Genomic DNA, 21339 nt, shown 5'->3' on the forward strand with positions numbered 1-21339 from the left:
TGTTTGGGGGGAAGAGAATGTGCGCAGAACCAGGAAGTCCTAACGGATTTCCAACATGGCGGCGTCCACTGAGAGATCTTTCTGAAGGAGACCAATTCCTTTCTTCATTCATCAAGTCTACTGGTTGATACTCAGTAAAGGATCAATAAATATATACATATGTAAGTACATGAATCATGTGTTACAGAATATTGGTTCGTTATAATACGGTGCCTGACTCTACACAGCCACTCTGACATGTAACATGTGGAACTTCATTCAAAAAATGACCTGTTTTATGTTTCCTCCTCTCCTGACAACTATGTCTGGGTGACAGACGTTAACTGAGACACGTTTATGAACCAATTAGAGCTAGTCTTCTGTTCTGTTTGTATATTTTCATTGATAAACATCAGATACAGCTGGTCTTCACTGTGCCGGGTGGTGTCAGTATATTTACAGTCTCTGAACACTGCACACGTCTTGTTCGTTGTCCCTGCTCCCTGAAGGTCAGTGTGATGGTTCGGCCATGAAGTGTGTCCGCTGCCTGCTGCAGCTGCAGTGCCTCCGACTGGTGGGCCAGTCCGCCAGGTCTGCTGCCCAGTGTGGTGCTCTGCTGCAGTCAGCCTCGTCCAGTCAGCCCAGCGTGCTCCACCAGAGCCAGGTCAGCGTCACCCTCTGCACCCAGACTATGCTGCCCACTTAATGAATCTGGCATTATAAGCAGTTACAGCTCACTTCACAAGGATGACTCAGGAGCCTGGTCTACATTAAATCTATTTAACTGAATTCAAACCTTTTATTTAATGACAAGGAATTCCCATTTGCAGACCAACGAGGAATGTGTCCTACTGCCAAGTACTGCAAGGTGTGGCTATCCAAAGCCAATGTCTCTAACTCCTCCTCTGTGTTAAAGAAAACCCATTGCTGAGCCCCAGTGTTGCTCCAGGTGGCATGGTCCTTCACCGTGAACACACACACACACACACTGCAGTTAATCTGGACTCAATCTCACACACCACCCGGTTTCCTCAAGTACTCGCTAGAGCAATAAATGTGGATGAATCATTCCATCGCTGAAAATAGTAGGAACCAATTGGCTTGGAGTTGCGAGACCCAGACAGAATAGGGGAGTCAGAGACACAGTCACATTGTTAGTCCCAGTCTTCACATGGGATTTGTTGAGAATAGGAAAATAACAGAATATGATTTAACTTCTTAAGGGCTGTTTTTTTTTTTCTCTCCCAGAACTAGTTTTCTTGGCCATGTCAAATGTGAACCAGTTTATAGTGATAATGAATGACCACACTGGAAGGGGGGGTGGAATTCCAGGTCTTCATAGAGAGGAACTGTCATTGATGATGGTGCATATTTTCATTCAGTCTCCAGGAGGACATTCATAGTGTTACATTCTGTTGGTGACGGATTGGAATTTATTATCTGTCTGAGCAGTATGTCAGATGGTGGGAAAAGTGTCCCCAGCCACGCCTTCCTGAGACACATAGAGACCCTGTTTTCATTCTATCTGAAGGGGACTGGATTTATGTTCACACTGTCAGATGTCCCTTTCAGAACCAAACTTCAAAAAATAGTTAATTTCAGATTCCAATTCCTAATAATTGTATAATATCTTCAATAGCTAAAATTAGTTTTTTAAATTCTCTAACCCTGTAGCCTTTGAGAGAGGATCTTGATGTTTTCTGTGATAGAGCCAACAATTATTGGGACAAGCAATATTAGATTTCTGAGGCCAAACTCAAAATCAGCTCTTAAGGGTTTAAAAGAAATCTGATAGTTTATCAATTGCTGTTCATTGTTAACATTTTCTATGAATGTTCCTTATTTGTGTTTTATTAAGTAGGTGTATGTTTTTGTTTGACAAACTACTGCACGCAATGATTAACCTCTACTTTCGCATTTGGGCATTTTGCTCGGTGACATTTCCACTGATATATTTCTGTCCTTTTCATATCATCTCAGATTTTGTTCCATGTCCATCCCAGTTCACTGCAGGTGTTTGTTGCACTGCACAGTTGTTTGGGATGTTCCTGTTTCATATTGTAAATAGATAAAAACTTCTCTCGTAGGTGTTGAGACATTTCCACGCCAGCCCAGCCTGTGCCAAGAGTCAGCCAGAACCTGTGTACAATGAGAAGAGGGACAAGTCTCTGATCACCCACGATGACCTGTTCGAGCGGGTGGCGAAAGATGCCCGAATCAAAGCCACATTTAACAAGGTGCTGGACATCTTCATCAAGAGGGACATAAGACGGCGGGGCCATGTGGAGTTTATCTATGCCGCCCTGAAGAAGATGCCGGAGTTCGGCGTGGAGCGAGACCTCGCCGTCTACAACAAGCTTCTGGATGTTTTCCCCAAAGAGGTGTTTGTGCCCAGAAACTATATCCAGCGAATGTTCAACCACTATCCCCGACAGCAGGAGTGTGGAGTGCAGCTACTGGAGCAGATGGAGAACTATGGTGGGTGTCTGTTACAAGCTTCAGTCTCCTGAGCCTATTCCTGGAAGGCTTTGGAAATTTAGACAGTTACTTTAAACGGTATATTGTATATACATTTTACATGGATACAGCAGTTTCTCGTGTATAACTTTGTTTTAAACTGTCACATTTCAGGTATTATGCCCAACATGGAGACCAAAGTCCTGCTGGTTCAGATTTTTGGAGAGAAGAGCCACCCCATTAGAAAGTATCAGCGCATCATGTACTGGTTCCCCAAGTTCAAGCACATAAACCCCTTTCCCGTCCCCCAGCAGCTGCCGGAGGACCCGGTGGACCTGGCTCGCTTCAGTCTGACTCGCATCGCTAACGACCTGGACGCAAAATTATCGTCACCAGGTACAACTGTGCTGACTTTGATGTCTGTGTTAAATAAAAACTGGGTTCAGGATGTGGTTAACCTAGCTTAGCATAAAGGCTTGAAAGCAACAGTAAGTGGACCCTTCTTTGTCTGTGTCTAAATTTGTATACATGTATACATTGATTATTTAAGTTACAACAAAGACACACAGTCAATCTGAACTCTGAGGAGGACAAGGGTCTTCAGAGATTGACAAAATCCTTTTGTCTACTCTTTATGAAAGATATACATTCTCATCAGGGGAATGATTAACTTTAGTCAGCTTGTCACCTGTTCACTGTGGGTGATGAAGAAAAGTTCAGCAAAAACACTGTATGCAATTAGCATTTTACACGCTAATAACAATTCAATTTTTTTTAATGGTTTTTGACTTATTTTCATTTAGTATCTGACTTGTTTACAAACCTCATTGCATTGCACAGCTGTAACTGTGTTTCTTTTAGTCTGGAAAATGTGTTTGTTCTTCCTGTATTTTTCTAACATAATAGTTTGCTCCTGGTTGTGCTCTCTACGACCCAGCTACTGACCAATTAGATCACTGGAAAACCAGAGTCATCTACAGGATCCTGAAGGGGACAAATAAGTTTACAATTGAGTGAGAAATAATAAAGAGTAGCGGATCATTTTATAGATGAGTGGAATGTTTCTCTGCTCCAGACTCTCTGTGTCCACTCCGGTTTTAAAAACAACTTTTATCAATGAAGGGCGAATTTATCATGATTATGAATGAGGATTTCAGATTGACCTCATCAGATGACTTCTATTCTCTCTGCTTTGGGAGCAGAAACAGTTTAATACTTCAGCTTCTGTTCATGATATTTAGTTCATCACCAGACAAAAGCCACTGCTTATTATTTTTTTATTTCATTGTCATCAATCAAATCGTCTTTGCAAAAAAATAATCCTGTCTGTTCCTCTGCTCTTCCCACCAGCTGCCCTGTACAGATGTTACAGTGAGCGGAGAAGAGATAACACTTCCACATATCGTAGGTATGGAAACAATCGATCATTGGTCTTCATAAGATTCCCAATCTTCATTAAATTGGATATAATATCTCGACATATATTTTATAATATATGTATTCTTTGACATATAATAGCAGTGGATGATTTAAGGCCAACTGGAAACCAGAGAACAACATTAACAAACCAGGGAACTGCTTTTTCTTCATCTTAGCCATGAAAAGTAATGAATTCATGTTCAAATGAAAACAGTGGTGGGTTCAAATCCACGTATACTGGACCTGGACTGTACCTCACTGCCTTTCCCTCACCTTCCTGCTCTGTCACCAGGGACCCAGAGCCCCGGTCAAATGGAGCTGCTGGCCAAGCATAACCCGAGCAGGCCTGTGTTTGTGGAGGGCCCCTTCCCTCTGTGGCTGAGAAAGACCTGTGTGCACTACTACATCCTCAGAGCTGACCCCATACCGCCTGATGAAAAGGTGGGGAAACCCTGCTGTCACCCATGTTTAAGTAAATAACAGTAGAAATATTATTGCACCTACTGTTGAAGGAAGTCAGTGTTAAATAGCAACACATTTTTATATATTTAATCAATTATTTTATCATCTTTGAGGGAATAGAACAATATATTTTCTCATGATTTAAATAATCACAAATTTGATACATTTTTTGTGGGGGGGATTAGAGGAAATCCATTATTTCATAAAAGCTGAATCCATGCGACTGTGTAAAAGGCCAGGAAACATCAGAGAGAACCAAACTTCAGCTCATCAACTAAATAAGAAAAAAAAGAGTATATTCTTTGTAATTGCATATAATGACACATTTTTTGGGAAAATGTAAAATCCTACTAGTATTACAGAGTCTTACACATGTTTAAAGTCAAACGCCATTAAACAAAATGTGTAGGTAATAAAAATGGTTCACTATGATCAATAAGACCTTTTTTTAAAGCTCAGTCTAAACACTAAAGACTATGGCATGTTGTTTGACCAGCTTAATGAATAAATGTGAATTAGCTGTAGCTCACTAAATTCGACAGCTACATTTGTCTCAATAGCTGCAGACTTTGATGGATATGATAACAGCCAGGGGACGGTCACCTGGTGTGCCCTTTCCTCTTAAAAAAGATGCCCTGATTGTTTTCTTCCTTTCCCATTTATAACTATGTGACTACTGTTGAGTAGTTACACTGAAGTCTGCAGTGGTTATTCTTCAGTCACTGAGTTGTCTCTGTGTTTCTCTCCTCAGGTCGAGGAGCCCTATGATCCAGAGCGATGTCTGGACTACCCTCTGCAGTTAGACCTGGATTTGGACCGTGACTTCGGAGACGAAGAGAGCTTCGATGTAGAAGACTGTACGATATTTACAGCCGTCCTTGTGGTACTCTTGTTTTAAAGTAACCATTGTTTTCTCTGTGTAACTCAGCCCTTGTATGTGTGTTGTGTCTCCAGTGGATGAGGGCCCAGTCTTCGCCATGTGCATGACCAGTCAGGGAGACCAGGCCACCCTGAACCAGTGGATCTCCGGCCTCCAGCAGAACAACCCCATACTGGGTCAGGTCCCCACTCTGTTTCGTGTTGACGCTGGGCCCCGGGAGCTGCAGGGGGCAGCCGCCCCAGAGTCAGGTCCCTCCCACGGGCCTGAAGCAGAGACCCTGAAAGAAGAGTCACCGCATGAAGAAGAACCGGACGTTATAGTGGAAGAGGAGCCAAGGAGGAGCAAGGGGATGAAACAGTGAACAGCAGTCGAACTGGCAAAATAAATCATGACATACTGTCAATGGCTGATTAAGGGATATTAGTCCGGGCTGGTTAATAACTGAACTCGTTGGAGGCCCTGGTTGGTTTAACCAGGCAAAGCTGCAGAACCTGAGGAGGACTCCTGATCTGTTGCTGAGATTCAGGAATGCAATAAATTAAATGAAAACAAAACTGTTCTTCTCCATTGTTCCCGACGTAGGGCTCATTGTTGGGGTCACAAGGGTTTATCTTAGGTGAGGTTGTTTTGTTGTTGTCATTGATCCTAAATTCAAGTAATGTGGCAAAATATGGTTCCTCACAGGCTTAAGTGGAAAAATCTAACATGCAACGTAAAACACAAGATACGGCATAACAGAACCGTTAACGTAGGTTGGTCAGCAATGTAGATATGAATATACAGTTACTGTGAGTAATTATTAAATATAAATTCAATGTATAACACATGTATAACCACTAACTGTAAAAACTGAATATATAGATATGAATAGTACATGTTATTGATAAAAACACATACTATATTTTATTATTTCCCAAATACCAGGAAATAAAAGCTGAAATTCTGAGATTTTGTCTTGTATCCATCTTTTGATCTTTAGTGTGCACTGTTAGATCTCACTGTTCCACTAGATCTGGAAGGGGACTATGTGTCATGATTGTTGCATCATAGTAGAAGGAATAAGAAATTACCTGGGAATGAAAAAATAATGAACACTAGCGGTGCACTGCTGCAGCCACAAGTCTCTCTGCAGTCCAGCAGGAGTAACATCCACAGGCCAACAAGCACAGAGGCCACTTTCTGATTGTGGTACATGACGGAATCCGGTGAGACCTGAAGTACGCTGACACTGACCGACTCTGCAACATCAGAAATAATACATCAACACCGTAGCTTTAGGTCGATAGAGCTCCCCAGAGATGGCTGACTTCAGCTGCTTCCATCTCTACAAGTTATTTTGCCCAATAATAAAGAACAGTGAAATGTGAGTGTAACCATTAGCAACAAAGTATACTCTCTTATCGTAGACACACCACCTGAAGGGTTTGAACATTCTGTGGATTCCACAGGACCTTACCACCTTCTGCCATATTTTTAACGTGACATTTATAGATTAATTTTTCTAATCTCTTCTAATTGGACTGTCACTCCCCTATCTGCAATTGTGGCTTGTGAAGGAAACTTAAAAATAAATCTGCATTCTGATTCTTTCCATTTGGCCTTGTATTCCCAATTGTGTCAATACAGCATTGGTGTTAACTGTGCAGAAAAGAAATAGCCTTTTAAACATGGAAGTGCCATTCCTCCTTTTTCTAATTGGATTTGCGGTTTCATCCCTTGCCAAATAAATTGAGATATCCTTCCACCAAGTTTCTTGCAAGTATCTTGCCCAAGGACAGCTAGGCATGCGGAATGGGGGAGATGGGGATCGAACTGCCAACCCTCTGGTTAGTGGACGCTGTTGTGTGAAGTGCGGTGGGACCAAATGCGTTTTATGTGGCCACGACGGAGGAACCTTTGACCTGATACGCGTGGAAAAAGATGTCAAAGAACCAACCCAAAGGTAGAAAAGGTTTATTACGTAAAAGGCATTGAAACATTCCCTTTGAACTGGTAAACAAGTCAGAATTACATTCTCAGAAGGTAAATTAGCTTGGTCACTTCCAGCTATTTACAGTGTTGTGGCTGTGCAGGCAGCTTCTCAAAGCAGAACTGACCTCCGCAGCCTTGTGCTCAAACAGATTTTTTTTTTTTCAGCATTTTTTCTCTACATAACAATCATACAAAGAAAACATGGGAATGATTTCCAGAGCTCATCTCCGGTACACAACTCTTCATCCATGTACTACTCATGCAGGAAAGCCTTTTGATCCTCAATACTCACAGATGAGATGCTTCTCTAACATGGAACTACCTATGGTTATGAATAATGCATCATCAATAATATAGAGAAGATTCAATAAATAATAAATTAAGTTGCACAAAGTCAAAGAAAAATTTGGCATCTTATAACCACTTTTGTTTTTTTTGTGTGTATTTACAGTGCAGAGAACTTTACACATGGTGAGGCTGACGTGAACAGCAGGAGCGTCTTTTTAAAGAGGCGAGAAATGTACTATTTAAAAAGTTGTCTCGTTACAAAACAGTCGTCAAGAACATGTGTAAAGTTTCGGGTTTGAACAACATGGTGCTACCACATACAAAAACATGTGGAACAGTTCCTGATGCCCATATAACAATTTTAGTAAATAATAAGGGGTCTCAGACCTGAATCACAAATCTGATAGCAACTATCAGTTCATACAACTACACTACAGTATAAAGTGTTTGATTCTTGTGCTGTGTGTGTGTAGACACATTTTCTGATAGCTGGCTGACACTGGGTTTAAATCTAAATTTACTGAATAATCTACTATAAATATCTATAGTTTGATAATAGCTCTGAAATGACTCCGACAACAGCTATTACAACACATCCTTCTAAACCTGACACTGCACCTTTATATTTTTTCTACCATTTCATGTATCTGTTCAATGTCTGATATACACCTTGTCTCTATTTGTGAGCTGTTTCATATCCCACGGTTGTCATTGAATCGTAAGGTAGTCGCTGAACCCTCTGGTGACTCGTCATCGGTCTGACTTTAAAGCAAGTCCATGTAACATTTGGACAAAAGAAATTAAATCATCTTCTTAAAAATAAAAAGTTGTAAAAGCAGTAAAAACACACCCCGACTTAATTCATCACCCTAAGGGTTTTACTGCTGCAGCCTTCTTTATTCTGACCAGTAGCTCATATGTGACTACGGCTGCTCAGTGTCTGCTGGATAAATAAATGATCGTAAAGTAAGCAAACCTTCGGAGGGGAAACCAAAATCTTACTTTTCACCTGTTAGTATGCCACAGTGGCTTGTATTCTCAAGGGTTCTTTTTCTGATCTCAAAGAGTTTCAAGAATGGCCTGAAATCCTGGATCTTTAAATCTAACATTTTGGGCCATCAGCTCATCATGCTCGTGTTAGTGTCGTGTGGAAGGGAAGATGAACTGAGTAGCGCAGTGTGCCTAAAAATTATATACTCAAGGGTTTGGCTTAAGCAATGCATTAAGCACAGTGGGATTACAAAAATATCAGGAACTTTAGAATTTAAAAATACCTATGGAAGAACAGCCCACATCTAAAACAATGTGGGGTTTTTTTCCGAGGGTTTGCTCAGACAAATTTATGCACACTGCTAGTTATATCTAATCCATCAGATTGGATTTATAGTTTGTGGCAGACGTTGAAATAACTGGGGATTTAAAATAAGTGGGGCATAATTCAAAGAAATTAAAATCAATGTAATTTCATCTTTTTCTATTACAGAGTAGGTCCAGGATGCATTTAGTCCATCTTAGCCAGAGACTGTGTTCCCCACAATGTTGGACCTCTCTATTAAATATTTTAAATGTTGTAACAAAATCTCAGTTGTGGCAGCTTCAGTATAAAAGTGTCCATACTGAAGAAACAATATTACAATCCTGGCAGGGAAATGAGGTAAAGCTGCTGTCAGGGCAAGAGCAGCATTCTTTTCAAGGTGACTCTTTATGAAGGTAAACAAATTGATTGGAAAAAAACAATAAATAAAGAAGACAACGCAAGTGTGGGGTTTCTCTCCGGGTCCACGATCTTCAGTTGACTCCTGCAGGACATGTTCTCTTCTAATCAGTTCCTGCTTTATTCTGCAAAACAAGTCAAGACAGTTTTGGCAAATGAAAAACACGGCAAAGGGTTTTGCATGGAGCAAACGTTGAGATGATGCTCTTATACAGCTTAACCAGTAGCTATTATTTCATAAAAGTAGTGGGGTTAGTCAATAGGTGGTCAAACTGGGGGCCATGAGATTAAAACTAATTACTTTTTCTAAGAACTTTCTCGAACATTTGTGTAAAATAGTTGATAGTGATACTGGATCACTTCAAGCCTCTCAGATTGAGAAGGAACTATTTCTAGTTTGGCAAATCCAAAAGATAATCTCAGAACAGAACGGTTGCAGACAGAAATTCGGTTATTGTTTCATACATTGCATGTCGGCTATTCAGAGGTCTGGTAAGCCATCTACACAATCATCAGACCCAAATTCACAACTTTTCAAAAATAAAAACTCTGTAATCAGCTGGAGGGCAGCACCTGTGGACAGACACACTGACTGCCACAGAGTGCTGATCGCCTGTTTATTCAAGTTTCACAAAGTTTGAACACATCACATGTCCAAATCACACCAAACTTGGCACTTCCCCGGGCAATTTAAAATAGACATGGCAGTGAAGTCGGTTAGATGAACGGATCACGAGATATGCGTTCACAGACTGACAGACAGACGTCTGGGACTAAGGTAGATTATCCACCTAGCTTAAATAAAACCACTGCCTGTATTCAGCTGGACATTGTACATATCCTTCATGAAAACACCATTTCATTTTATAGGAGGATTGTTGTGTTTTTTTTTTTACAAAAGTTATATAGTCTCATGGCAATATACAAACCATGTAATTGTTATTGTGACCAGTGGGTTGTTTAGATATTTTACTCAGCGTGAGCAGCATAATGTTGGAGCTGGGCCCTTTCACTACTTGAACAACCATATGTATACAGTAGCTGAACAGTACATTAATAGCTACCTTGCACTCTCTGCATGTCTTCTCTCTGGGTCATGATGTACCGCTGTGCTGCTGGAGCTGGCTGGTGAAGAAGCGTTCCCGCCGGGACACCTGCTCGTCCCAGGCCTCCAGGATTCGCCGTCTCTCCCCGGCTTCCAGCGTCAGGGTGTCTGGGTGGGCGTCATCGATGTGGGCCCTCACGCCCTCCAGGCTGTGGGGAGTACTGCAGCTCTCCACACACCATGCACACCAGCAGCTGGTTGAGTGGGTCGTAGTCCATGAGGTAACTGTACCTCCACACGCTGTCCGAGATAGAACCTTCCTCGCCACTGTTGTTCTCATAGTCAGTGTACAGCAGCTCTGGGTCGTCTGTGGTGACAGTAAAAAGGAGAGTGAGTTTTGTGCTAGCTTTGCCCTTTGTAAAGTGATTCTTTAGGTTCAATGTGACGGCATAAATACTCCACCTTCTACTGGTGCTGTGTAATGTGGGTACTGAAATGATTCCTGGTCAGTGTCCACCGAAGTGCTGTGACAGGAGGAGAACAGTTCTATTAATCACCATCCTACCTGGAGCCTGTAGCAGATGTACCAAAGGGAAACCAAGCACATCACCCACCTCATTAGATGCTCTGACTCATCAGAGGAGCTCAACCACTGACCAGAATCCTACAGAGAAGAAGATAAACAGAATTAGAATATGTTCACACTTTACCCGAATGATTCCCAATTCTGTTTTTACTTCTTGCTGTGTTGTGTCCTCAATTCATCCTCAATTGTTTATTAAAACTTATCAATGCACACTTCCTGTGTTTAAACTAACAGCCTACATACGTTCAGTCACTCAAGTGAGGCATTGGATAAGCCAATGAGCATAATAAAACTTCCCTCTATAATAATCACCAAAAGAGACAGAAATAGCAAGAGAAGCAATAGGCTGAGCAAACAGTTGAGCTCAGGGTGGAACATTTTTTCGTATTACATCTCGTTGTAGTTGTTGAAATTGCTGTGTGCTTCTATATTGTTTTTGTGTAGGCTCGCTCAGGACTTCATACTAGGGCTGTGGTCAGATAGTCAAAATAATCCCCCTTCCAAACCACTTTTCCTCGACCCCGGCAGAAAATGTCACAAGGTCAAGGAACGATGTGAAGGAGAACCCCTGAGGAGTTAGGAGAGGAGAACCACAGTGCAGAGAAAATCGGACTCCACTTGCACTCTGCGTTTAGATACACACGGACTGTACAGCAGAGAAACAAACTGTGCTGTGCAAATACAGTCTGAGTAAAGTGTCCAGTCCAAAACAGAACGCCTGGTCAGATGTTTTTAGTTCATACAGAGAGAGCATTTAACCATCAGTTACTCACAGGAAGAAACAGCTAAATAGATTTTTATTAAAAAAACAAACAGGATTTGAAATGTTAAACTAATAACATGAGGATATTAGTGGAGAAAACCTTACATAATTGGAGAAAATTATTTGTGCAATTCAGGGATTGAAATGACTTTGATGATGATGAGATTTATATATTATGTAATTTGTTCTGATTATGATATTATATATTGTGAACCTATAAATTCAGTATGCCTATGACTCCTGACTAGACATCTTGTCACAAGTCAAAAACGTCTGTTCTGCTTTTTTTTTATATTTATGTGGGTCTGTCCAGGTGCAACTACGAGATTATGTCGCTTTAAACATTGCTGCCACAAAGGATTGTGGGACGGCATTTTCTCCTTTTCTTTCATAAAGGATGGTCCAGTGTTTCCTTGGCTAAAGGAGATAAGTTAGGAAGCATTGAAGCTCCTTTCCTTATCATTTAGAAAATTGGAACAGCTCTTATTATGGCGGCCCGCTGCTGAACAACTTCCGGGTCATTTCACTCAGTTGGGAAACTTCCGAAGCAAAATGGACGATTCAAATGCATCCTAGGACTCCTCAGCTTGTTGAAATCTGTTTCCTGTGGCTTGGGAGGAACTTTGACACGCTTCTACAGGTGTCACCTGGGTTATCTTGGCTTGAGTTTTGAGACACACAGCTAAGGGGCCTGTATTGCAAAGAAAGTTCAACATACCCAGCATATCTTTTCGTTATCCGCCTTTCGGCCGTCCTGGATAACCTGTACTGTGAGGCTGTCTTGGTAAACCCTGAGTTTTCTTACCCAGCTACGAGCCCAGACTTGTTCATTATAATCGGCCACTTAGAACAATGAATACATTTCTTAATAAGATATGAGAATAACGCTGAGGGTCTGCGGGCAGAGTCGAAACAGCGACATCCAAAAGGGACTTTATACAGTGAAACGTAAAATGATGATCACATAACTAGAAAGGAACAGAAACAGTGGGTAATGATTCTCTAACTTAAAAGTATAAGGCTAAAGATAAACTGTAAATAAGCAGAAGGACTTTATTAAGTTATTATTGAGTATTCCTCTTTTTAGTCTGATGATGAACAAACTATGATGAACATGTGTTACAGATAAACAAAGTTTAAAGTGATGTCAGTGTTTCGGCTGCCAAAGGAGAGAGGAGAGAGGAGAGGGACAGATGATGAGCTCAGTCTGACTGACATGTTGATTTATACTCATGGAAATATTGAACAGTTCGTGGATTGTTTCTTAATAAAGTACATCAGAGGCTTTAGTTTTCACTTTTCTTATTCTGAACAGAATAATGCTTGATGCTTTTAAACAGCAAAAGCAACAACACTGTCAGGTTTTATGTCTGCTATCAAAGGATCTTTGGTGAATTAAAATTAACCTATAATAGTTCTGATGTATTTATATATTGTGATAATTTCTCCCTCTGTTTGTTAGAAGCTCTGTTTTAAAACCATCCCACTCATCTGGTGACATGTATTACTTCTTAGGTTACTGTTAACTCTCTTGTCCCCTGTCGGGATCCTGTAGATCGTGGCTCTGGTTTTTCCAATGATCTGATTGGTCAGTTATTTGGCTGTTGACAGGTTTTGATATGGTATCCCAAACTTAACATGCTCCGGAGCATGTTAGTGGTTTAGCATGTGTTACCATGGTGATTTACCCCAGTAAGCAGTGAACCAGCTTCGTAGGACTGAAAACTCAGAGTTAAAACTGAAGTTACCTCGATAACCACAGATCCTGCTTTGTAGTTGAGGACTCAGGTGGGGGCCTAGCGAAAAAGCACTATCTAGTGGCAGTTGTAGGATCTACTTTCTTTGGAACTTGACCAACTAGTGACTTGAAGTCACAACATGTCTGCCTCCACTGATTTTAATTTGTCAAATTTTATTCGACTCTCTTTGTTAAAGGCTGAATAAAGATGTATAATGATTATACTGTATGACCTCAGAGATAGTTAGAGGATATATTTGCATTGCACCATAAGATGTACCAAAAAACTATATATAGATTTTTTTCCCATTAAACTAAGTAATCAGTAAACACAATGTAACCAGTCTGTGACCACTTCCACTCTGTGTAGGGACACTATCTAATGCTCACCGGTTTAAATGACCATTATAAAGTACAGATCAAATAAAGCTACGGTCTGGTTTCTGTTAAGTTGTGCTTTTATATCTATTCTGCTCTGTTTGCACTGTCTCCCTATCTCTCATTTATTTTCTTACTGTCACTTTTCAATTCAGCTTTAAGGTTTATATTCTGGAACCTAAAATAGACATTTAACCCACAAACCGACTGCATCATACCTAATTATGAGTTATCTGTGATGTACAGAGTGTGTGAGCCACAGAACAAGTCTTTTGTATATCTGTGTAGCTCCTACCTGTGTTGGTGGGTCCTGTGCAGGTAGGATGGGCCTCCAGTGGGCAGCTCTCTTCGGGGTGGCTCCCTTGTCCTGAATGGCCTTCCTGGCTCGCTGCTCCTTCTTCTTTATCCTCCAGTACTCTCGCTTCCTCCTCAGAAAGTCCTCCTGAGACTCCCCAGGGATGGGTTTTGGTGGCGCCATGGTGCTTACAGGTACCAGTTTAGAGGGAGAATGCATTGAATGTGGGGGGCTATGAAGTGGAGAAGGGATTTTTATTGCACTGAGGGTGGGATCAGACGTTTCAACGTGGGGTTCAATGGGTTGCAGGTTGATGCTGGACAGTGGGTTGTCTGGAGGCGTCAGAGTAGGGAGGCAGGGTGCTGAGTCTACATCCGTACTTGGAGACATTGACATTTGAAAACGTGGCGTGGCTTGCTGCGGATTCTCAGAAGCGTCGAGACAGTCTGACATGATCTGTGAAGGTCCAACGTCTTTGTTGTTCTGCTCACTTCCGGGTGAACAGGAGACACTGAGGACAGGCAATTTCACCTGGAGCGCGTGCAGTGGCCGTTCAGCACGACATGTTGTAGGGCTGAGAGCAGGGATGCTGGACACTGCCGTCAGAGAGGCAATCGATGACCTGGATCGGAGAGCTGGTTTTACATGAAGATTTCCACGCTTAACATTGTTGAAGACACCAAAACCTTGAGCCTGAAAAACAACAATAAAACATTAACAAAAAAAATTTAAATACCAAGAAATCTGTTAAAATTTAACTGTTAAAGTGTCAAATTCCAGAGAAAGGTTTGTGGGGTCCTTCAGGCTTTATTTGGAGAGCACGCCTGTAAGCCCTGAACTCTATTCTCTCATCAGCTGATATCTGTGGCACCGTCGAAATACAGAGCAAGGGTCTGTCTTTTGAGATCATTATTCAGTGATGGACAGAGGACGATAAAACTACATTACGTTTTAAAGAATATAGTAATCCTTGGTACACAGATTGCATGGAACCGCTATGGGGACATGAGAAAAGTATTTTTCCCATAAGATTCTGGTGAGTATCAGATACCTTTAGTGTAAAGCAAATACACCAGAAACTAAACTTAATGTTTTTTCTCATAAAAAATTGATGTCTCTCCTCCAGCTTGCTTCTGTTCCACCCATTTCAACTGCTTTTCTGAAGTCCTGATGTTTCCAGAGCATTATCTCACCTCAATGTGTAGCGAACACTGTACTGGATACTAAACTTTGAAACAACTGTTATTTTAATAAAAGGTAGGTTAGCATGTTGTTAGCATTGAGCATTAATATATCCTATGACTCTCAGCCTGTGGCCCATTGCTATAGCTTCTTGAGAGCTAATCATTTTTGCTGTGTGATGTTGTGTTTCACATGCGCAATAGTGTTCAAGTGGTCTAAGGCCTACAGGGTGACTAACAAAAAAACAGATATGTTTACGAAAGGATGGTCAAATAAGTCAAACAATGTCGAAGTAACTTCAATAGACAACATGTTTTAAAACATGCAGCACAGATGATGAACTCCTTCAGCGTACAAAGTCGTTTATGTTACATCAGAGGCCGGTAGAAATCAAACAGTTAGATTATTTGCTACTTGTTGCAGTAACATTTGCTACACTGCAACACAATCTGTCAGCGTCTAAATAAAATGTGTCTCTTCACCTGGGTTAGCCGACTGCTCAGTCCTCCCTGCCTCTCCTTCTGCATGGCCTTTAACCTGGCCCTCTGCTGCCGCTTCATCAGCTTCCAGTACTCCCTCTTCCGCTGCAGGCTGGTCAAGCCGACCTGCTCAGTCCACACACTGTGATATCTACGCGCTGCTGGCGACATGCTGTTTTCGAACTGTTCTCGTGCGTCACACTGTTGTTCACCGTGTTCTTGCTGTGGGTGTAGCTCTGGGTGTTGATGTAGCTCTGGCGGCTCTGGGGAGCGGCAGTCTTGATGGTCCACCTTTTTGGGGAGAAGCCTCTGGGTTCTGTGTGGTGAGGATGGACCATCGGAGTCTTCCATGGAGGGGTTTAATGTGAATGTGGGAGAGGTTTGGGAGGCGTGCTCACAGGTGGGAAGCATAGGTGCATCACTGGAGGTAGGAAGAGGTGAAGGTGTCTCACTAATTTGTGGCGAGTTTTTTAAATGAGGGCTTGGTGAACGTGAGTGTGCCAGGGCCTCAGTGTCTGGCTGCCAGCTCTTTATCTGCAACGTCAGGTTAGCAGCCAGAGGAGCCACCTCATCCTCTTCAAAAAAGAGCTGAGGTAAATTGGGCTTCATGTCTTGCTCTGAGGCCTCTTCTGTTGCCTCCATTTTCATGTCAGTCTGCTGACTTTTAGAGTCCCTCACTGTGCTAAGGGATTCTTCCAGGAGCTTCTTCATAGAGGCCACGGCTCGCAGAGTGGTAGCCTGGCTGTCTGCGGCCTGAGCTGGATCAGACTCTGGCTGGGGTGCTGGAGGTGCTGATGGCAGTGGTGGGGAGGTTGGGCGTTTGATATCTGGACAGATGGCTTGTTCCGGTTGAGAATTTAGGTCAACTGCTGGCACAGGCTCAGTCTCCTGTTTTATCTCATTTGCATTTGGTGTAACGGGCACACTGTTATCTGGGGGAGGTTGTGGGTTTCCTGTTAGGTTAGAGAGACGTTTGCTCAGTGGTGCAGAGTTCAATGCTACTTGCTTCTGGGCCCTTCTCCTCTGTAAGGCTGCGTTAGCCCTCATTTGTAAGACACCCTGCTTCAGTCGCGCCGCACGGGCTGCTCGCTGCTCACGTTTCTTTATCCTCCAGTACTCCCTCTTCTTTGCCATTCTCTCTTCCTGTGTTAGCCCTGGATCCAGAGATAGAGCCAGTGATGCTGCACTACTTGAAACGGCCATTTTCATGACGCAGCTGGACCCTACCTTCGATCCTCCAGAAATGGCCTTTTGGGGATGAGTGAGTGTGAGCTGCCCTACAGCTTGGGCTGATGACGAGTGAGAATTAGGTACAGTTGTGCTTTCAAGCTGAGTCCTTGGTCTGGCCGACAGTAGTTTTGGAAGTTTGTTGACTGACTTTCCAGAAAGAGGAAAAGAGACTTTCACCTGAGCTGGGCAGAAGGGCTGGTTAATTCTAACAGGGGTTACACCTCTTCGTCTCGTACAAGGCTGATGTTGAGGCTGGGTAACGTGCGTATTACTGGAACTTTGAACATGAAGTTCTTCTTCACTCTGATGAGCTGCTGTGTCGTGACATGTTGAAACCTGGGGGATTTTAATGGTCACTGTCCCGTCCTCTTTGATGAACCCTCCAATGGTCTCCGACGCGTGGGTCAGAGTGCTTCCCGCTGATTGTGTGAGCGCTCTGGCTTTCCTCATCTCCTCTAGGATGTTCTGGTAGCGTTTCACTCTTCGCATCAGAGAGTCCCTCTCCTTCAACCGGTCCCTCACCTCCATTGACAACTTAGCTCGCTGTTCCCGCTTTTTAATCCGCCAGTACTCTCGCCGTTTTGCTATTATCTGCTCAGGTGTGTCATTGGGGTCGATCCTGGGGATATTTCTGGAACCAAAGACTGAAGCAAGCAGCGGCGACTTACATCTCATGTTTCTTTGAATCATAAAACTCCTCTGGGCTTCAATGAACCTCTGTCTGGGTGTTTTACATCGCACGATCCCTCGGGTGACATTGGAAAGATGTACATAACTTGGAAACCTTCTTAGCGTTTCCCCTGATTTTCTCACAGAAATTGCTGTTGGTGCTGTCCTGGTCTCATGTGGATTCTGCACTTTGATCTGCAGGTTAACTGTGGTCAAACTCGCTGCCCCAATTTTCAGTTTATCATTTCTCTTTTTGGCCGGCCTGAACGTAGCTTTGGCCTGAGTAGGACCCGCTCTTTTCGAAAACGACTGAGATGGAAGATTCTGACGTGCTGTGGGACCCATGAGCCCTGTTTTTTGTGCCATTTGCCTCTGTGCCGTCATCCCTGTGGCCTGCGTCCTATCTCTGGCTTTAGCTATCTGGGCTGCCAGCTTTGCTCTCTGTTCTCGCTTTTTGATCCGCCAATGCTCCCTGCGTCTGGCTGCTCTCTCCTCCTCGGACTCTATGGAAGGTTGCGAGTTGCCAACACCTTTAGCTCTCGGTGTGGTGACCAAGGCACTCTTTGTTCCACTCTGAGGTGTTGTGTTCTCTTCTTTACCCTCGGTTTTTATGGAGATGGGGCCACATGGAGAGGACACAAGAATCCGACCCATGGTCACATTGGTAGGGGAGAGTTTGGGCTGACTGCGTGGAGCAACATGTTGTCTGTGTTGCATTTTTAGGACTGATGTGCCCTGCATAGACACACGTGGCTGAGGTGTTGTTTGGGCAGAGCTGCCATTGGTAATTCTGGTCACTCTGACTGGAGGCACTGAGGAACTGGAGTCCAGCTGGGTTCCACTAGGTGTGGGTGAGGTAATGGCTCTGTTCACAGCCCCCCTCGCTGCTCGGCATTTCACCGCGGCTGTGTTGCCCCTAGCCGCTTTGGCTGAGATGGAACATGATGCTGGGAACTGAGGCAAGACCTTGTCGAGTTTCATTGTGTGGAACCACTTCGGCTTTTGGCTTTCAGGGGTTTCAAATGAACCTTCTCCCACTGCATTTGCACTTTGGGATGCTGGGGAGACATTGGGTGTTTTATATGACTCATCATTACTCTGCACAGGAGAAGAGGGAGCAGCTAAGCTGCCAGATAAAGTGGAATTCACCACTGCAGTGGAATTTAGGTGTAGGAGCTTTTTCCCTCGACTGTCTTGTGCTGGCTTCCCTCTTCGCTCTGACAGTCGAGCCCTCTGCTCTCGTTTCTTGGTTCTCCAGTATTCTCTCTTTTGGGCCAGGGTGGCATCATCGTAATCTGAGGCAGGCTGGTGGCGGTGGGACGCGGAACCGCCTTTATCTTTTGCAGTTGGCATGCTGTTGCCAGCTGGGACAGCTCATCAGTTGTCATCCAACAGTACTGGTTGGCTCTTCCCTTGTCACACTGATTCAGTCCAGACTCCTTCACTGCCATTTACTCACACGTTGTCCTCCCATATGATGCTGCTGTAGGTGGTTGTCCTCCACTGAGCAGCTGCCAAATGTTTCAGACATCACATCAGTCTGCAGGCGTCCTGAGGAACAGAAAAAAGCTCTTCGTTACATCTCATTTTATAATAAACGTGTGAGACAAGCATTTATCAAACAAGTTGTTACAAAGTAATTTAATATAAGTCAGCCGTTTAATGGGAAATTACTATATTTGCTATGGTTTAAATGGAGCAATCCCTCAGTTGCCACTTCATTAGGGACACCTGTACAAGCCACTCAAATACAACTGCTCAGCCATAAATTCCTGTTTTTCCTGACACTCCCAAAGAGATATTACTTTAACTATTCCCACACCGGTCTCTTTTTGGGGTATACCTGTACAATATAATACAATAGCCCTGACAAGTCCCTAATTAAAAGGTTTAATGTTAAGTTTTGTGAATAGTGTCCAGGAGGAGTAAACTATCAATACGTAATATTTGATGTGACCAATATATCCATTGCGATCATCCATTCTAAGCACACCAGGTGCTAGAATGAGATCAAACATCTTCTCACATGGGATCACTTCTCATCATAAGGCTACAGATTACTGAGATTCCATGTTCAAAATGCAGGACATCACCTACGAAAACATCCAATGTGAATCGTATGTCAGATCAGTGACAAATTCACACTCAAGATCTGGGACATTCCACATGCTCTCTTTTTTGAAACTTTTCTTCGTGCTGACCAAACATCACTTTGGGTGTCACAACATAGCGAGTGTCCCCATTTTCCACACACGGATCAAATGCAAATACAGACAATGCGCGAGCACCGAGACGCCCATTGCACTGTCACAACACAGTGCACGGTGCGCGAGGTCCACGTGAGACAGACAGCGTCCCCCGACGTGTTAACGGCTATAAATGTGGCATCCAAACACATCGACACGAAACATTTGCGTTCCCCTTGCACCTGTGACCCCCGACACGTCGCGTATGGAAAATGTGGAGGCTACAGGAAGCAGGAAGGAAGCGGAGTGACACTGTCCCTTTAAACCTGTCCCTCTCTTTCACTAATTCTAGCTGTCGAGGGCCATTTTTACCCCAAACTCCGGCTCTGTTTGAGCACTAGCGCGGCCAATCGACCCGGCGGAGGCACAATCGATGTTAGAGACAGACATTCGCTCGAAGAAATTACCACGTTTGCGCGCAAATGGCGCATACGGCGCAGTGTCCTCCGAAAGCGGCACAATGGACAGGCTCTTCCTCCCCCTGTCCACACGGACTGCCTGAGTCGACTGCCTGTCGAGAAGACACGAGAGAAAGCCGCGCGCTACCGCGGGAGAGCAGGCCGCTCGGAGGCGTGTGGAAGAAAAACATGCATATCAGTTACCTTTCGGTTACACATAACTTTCCCGGGACAGTTTTTGGACACAGATATTTTTAGTGCCAGGACACTGCAGCTACTTTCCGCCTGCCTGCCGAGCTCTGGGGCTGCCTTGACAACGCTCCGAAAGTACCAGGATGTGGGACCTGGATGCTCGCTCTGTGTGTGTGCGTGCGTGTGCGTGTGTGTGTGTGTGTGAACCGTATAGTAGCGTACAACGCCCCCCCCCCTCCTCCTCCTCTGATCAGACCCACAGACATTAAAATGATTTCACCACAGTCCTATATATATATATATAAATGTCTCATTATTCAGGCCAAAGCTCGACTGTTATTTTATTTTGGTGATGCCGGATTTTAGGAGAAGAGATTCAAAACCCGAGCAAAATAAATCTCAGTGTATGTTCTGTTATATCTCACATGGTCCTGCCTGGAACAGCTGGACAAAGGTCCATTGATTTTATTGGCTTTTTCTGCAGATGACCTCAATTGATGTGTGTGTGTGTGTGTTTTTTTTTAATGCAGAAGCTTCAGGGTTAGGTGCAGTTTGAGTTTTTGCTCCGAATAACACAATCAAACTGTAATCAACGTGCGTAGAGGAGGGTGTTCACAGCAGATGGTTTGCAGCAGCTCCAGATACCAGGAGAGGGACAAATAGAAATGAATATGTTTTTAAATTTCAACATTAATATTGCTATTATAGAGATTGAGCATCCCCCCCCCCCCCCCCATTTATCAACACAGATGCTCTGATGTTTGGACGAGGTTTATTTAGATATATCATTGTGTCTATTTTTGGATGGGCGGATCTTGGAGAAGGGGCCAACACCCAACAATAGAAGAATAATTAATGATTCAATTACAATAGGCAGCACTGAATATGGAACTGAATCTATAACCAGAGTTAAAACGTTGATTAACGGGTTGATCGACAATTTATGAAGTATTCATCCTCTCGGTGCC

At 43.3% G+C, this 21339-nt stretch overlaps 2 protein-coding genes across 4 annotated transcripts; one reads left to right on the forward strand and one right to left on the reverse strand.

Annotated features, from left to right (window-relative positions):
- ecsit (ECSIT signaling integrator) lies at positions 1-5751 on the forward strand. The gene is made up of 8 exons (XM_034615642.1): positions 1-161; positions 489-647; positions 2065-2457; positions 2611-2858; positions 3787-3844; positions 4148-4296; positions 5069-5174; positions 5272-5751. Exons 2-8 carry the CDS (start codon positions 509-511, stop codon positions 5556-5558), a joined length of 1380 nt encoding a protein of 459 aa, XP_034471533.1. The 5' UTR covers positions 1-161; positions 489-508; the 3' UTR covers positions 5559-5751.
- A 1383-nt stretch (positions 5752-7134) lies between these two features.
- si:dkey-28a3.2 lies at positions 7135-20613 on the reverse strand. Of its 3 annotated transcripts, none has more exons than XM_034615623.1 (7): positions 20384-20613; positions 15640-19086; positions 13976-14668; positions 10830-10879; positions 10678-10739; positions 10235-10582; positions 7135-9295 (listed from the first exon to the last, which is right to left on the reverse strand). In XM_034615623.1, exons 2-6 carry the CDS (start codon positions 18886-18888, stop codon positions 10395-10397), a joined length of 4242 nt encoding a protein of 1413 aa, XP_034471514.1. In that variant the 5' UTR covers positions 18889-19086; positions 20384-20613; the 3' UTR covers positions 7135-9295; positions 10235-10394. The 3 variants fall into 3 exon arrangements, with proteins under 3 accessions (XP_034471514.1, XP_034471515.1, XP_034471516.1); XM_034615624.1 differs by lacking the exon at positions 20384-20613 and adding an exon at positions 20189-20336; XM_034615625.1 differs by lacking the exon at positions 20384-20613 and adding an exon at positions 20094-20231.
- Positions 20614-21339: the final 726 nt, after the last annotated feature.

Source organism: Hippoglossus hippoglossus, chromosome 18 (genome assembly GCF_009819705.1).
Source record: "Hippoglossus hippoglossus isolate fHipHip1 chromosome 18, fHipHip1.pri, whole genome shotgun sequence".
In the NCBI taxonomy this organism is placed as follows: Eukaryota; Metazoa; Chordata; class Actinopteri; order Pleuronectiformes; family Pleuronectidae; genus Hippoglossus; species Hippoglossus hippoglossus.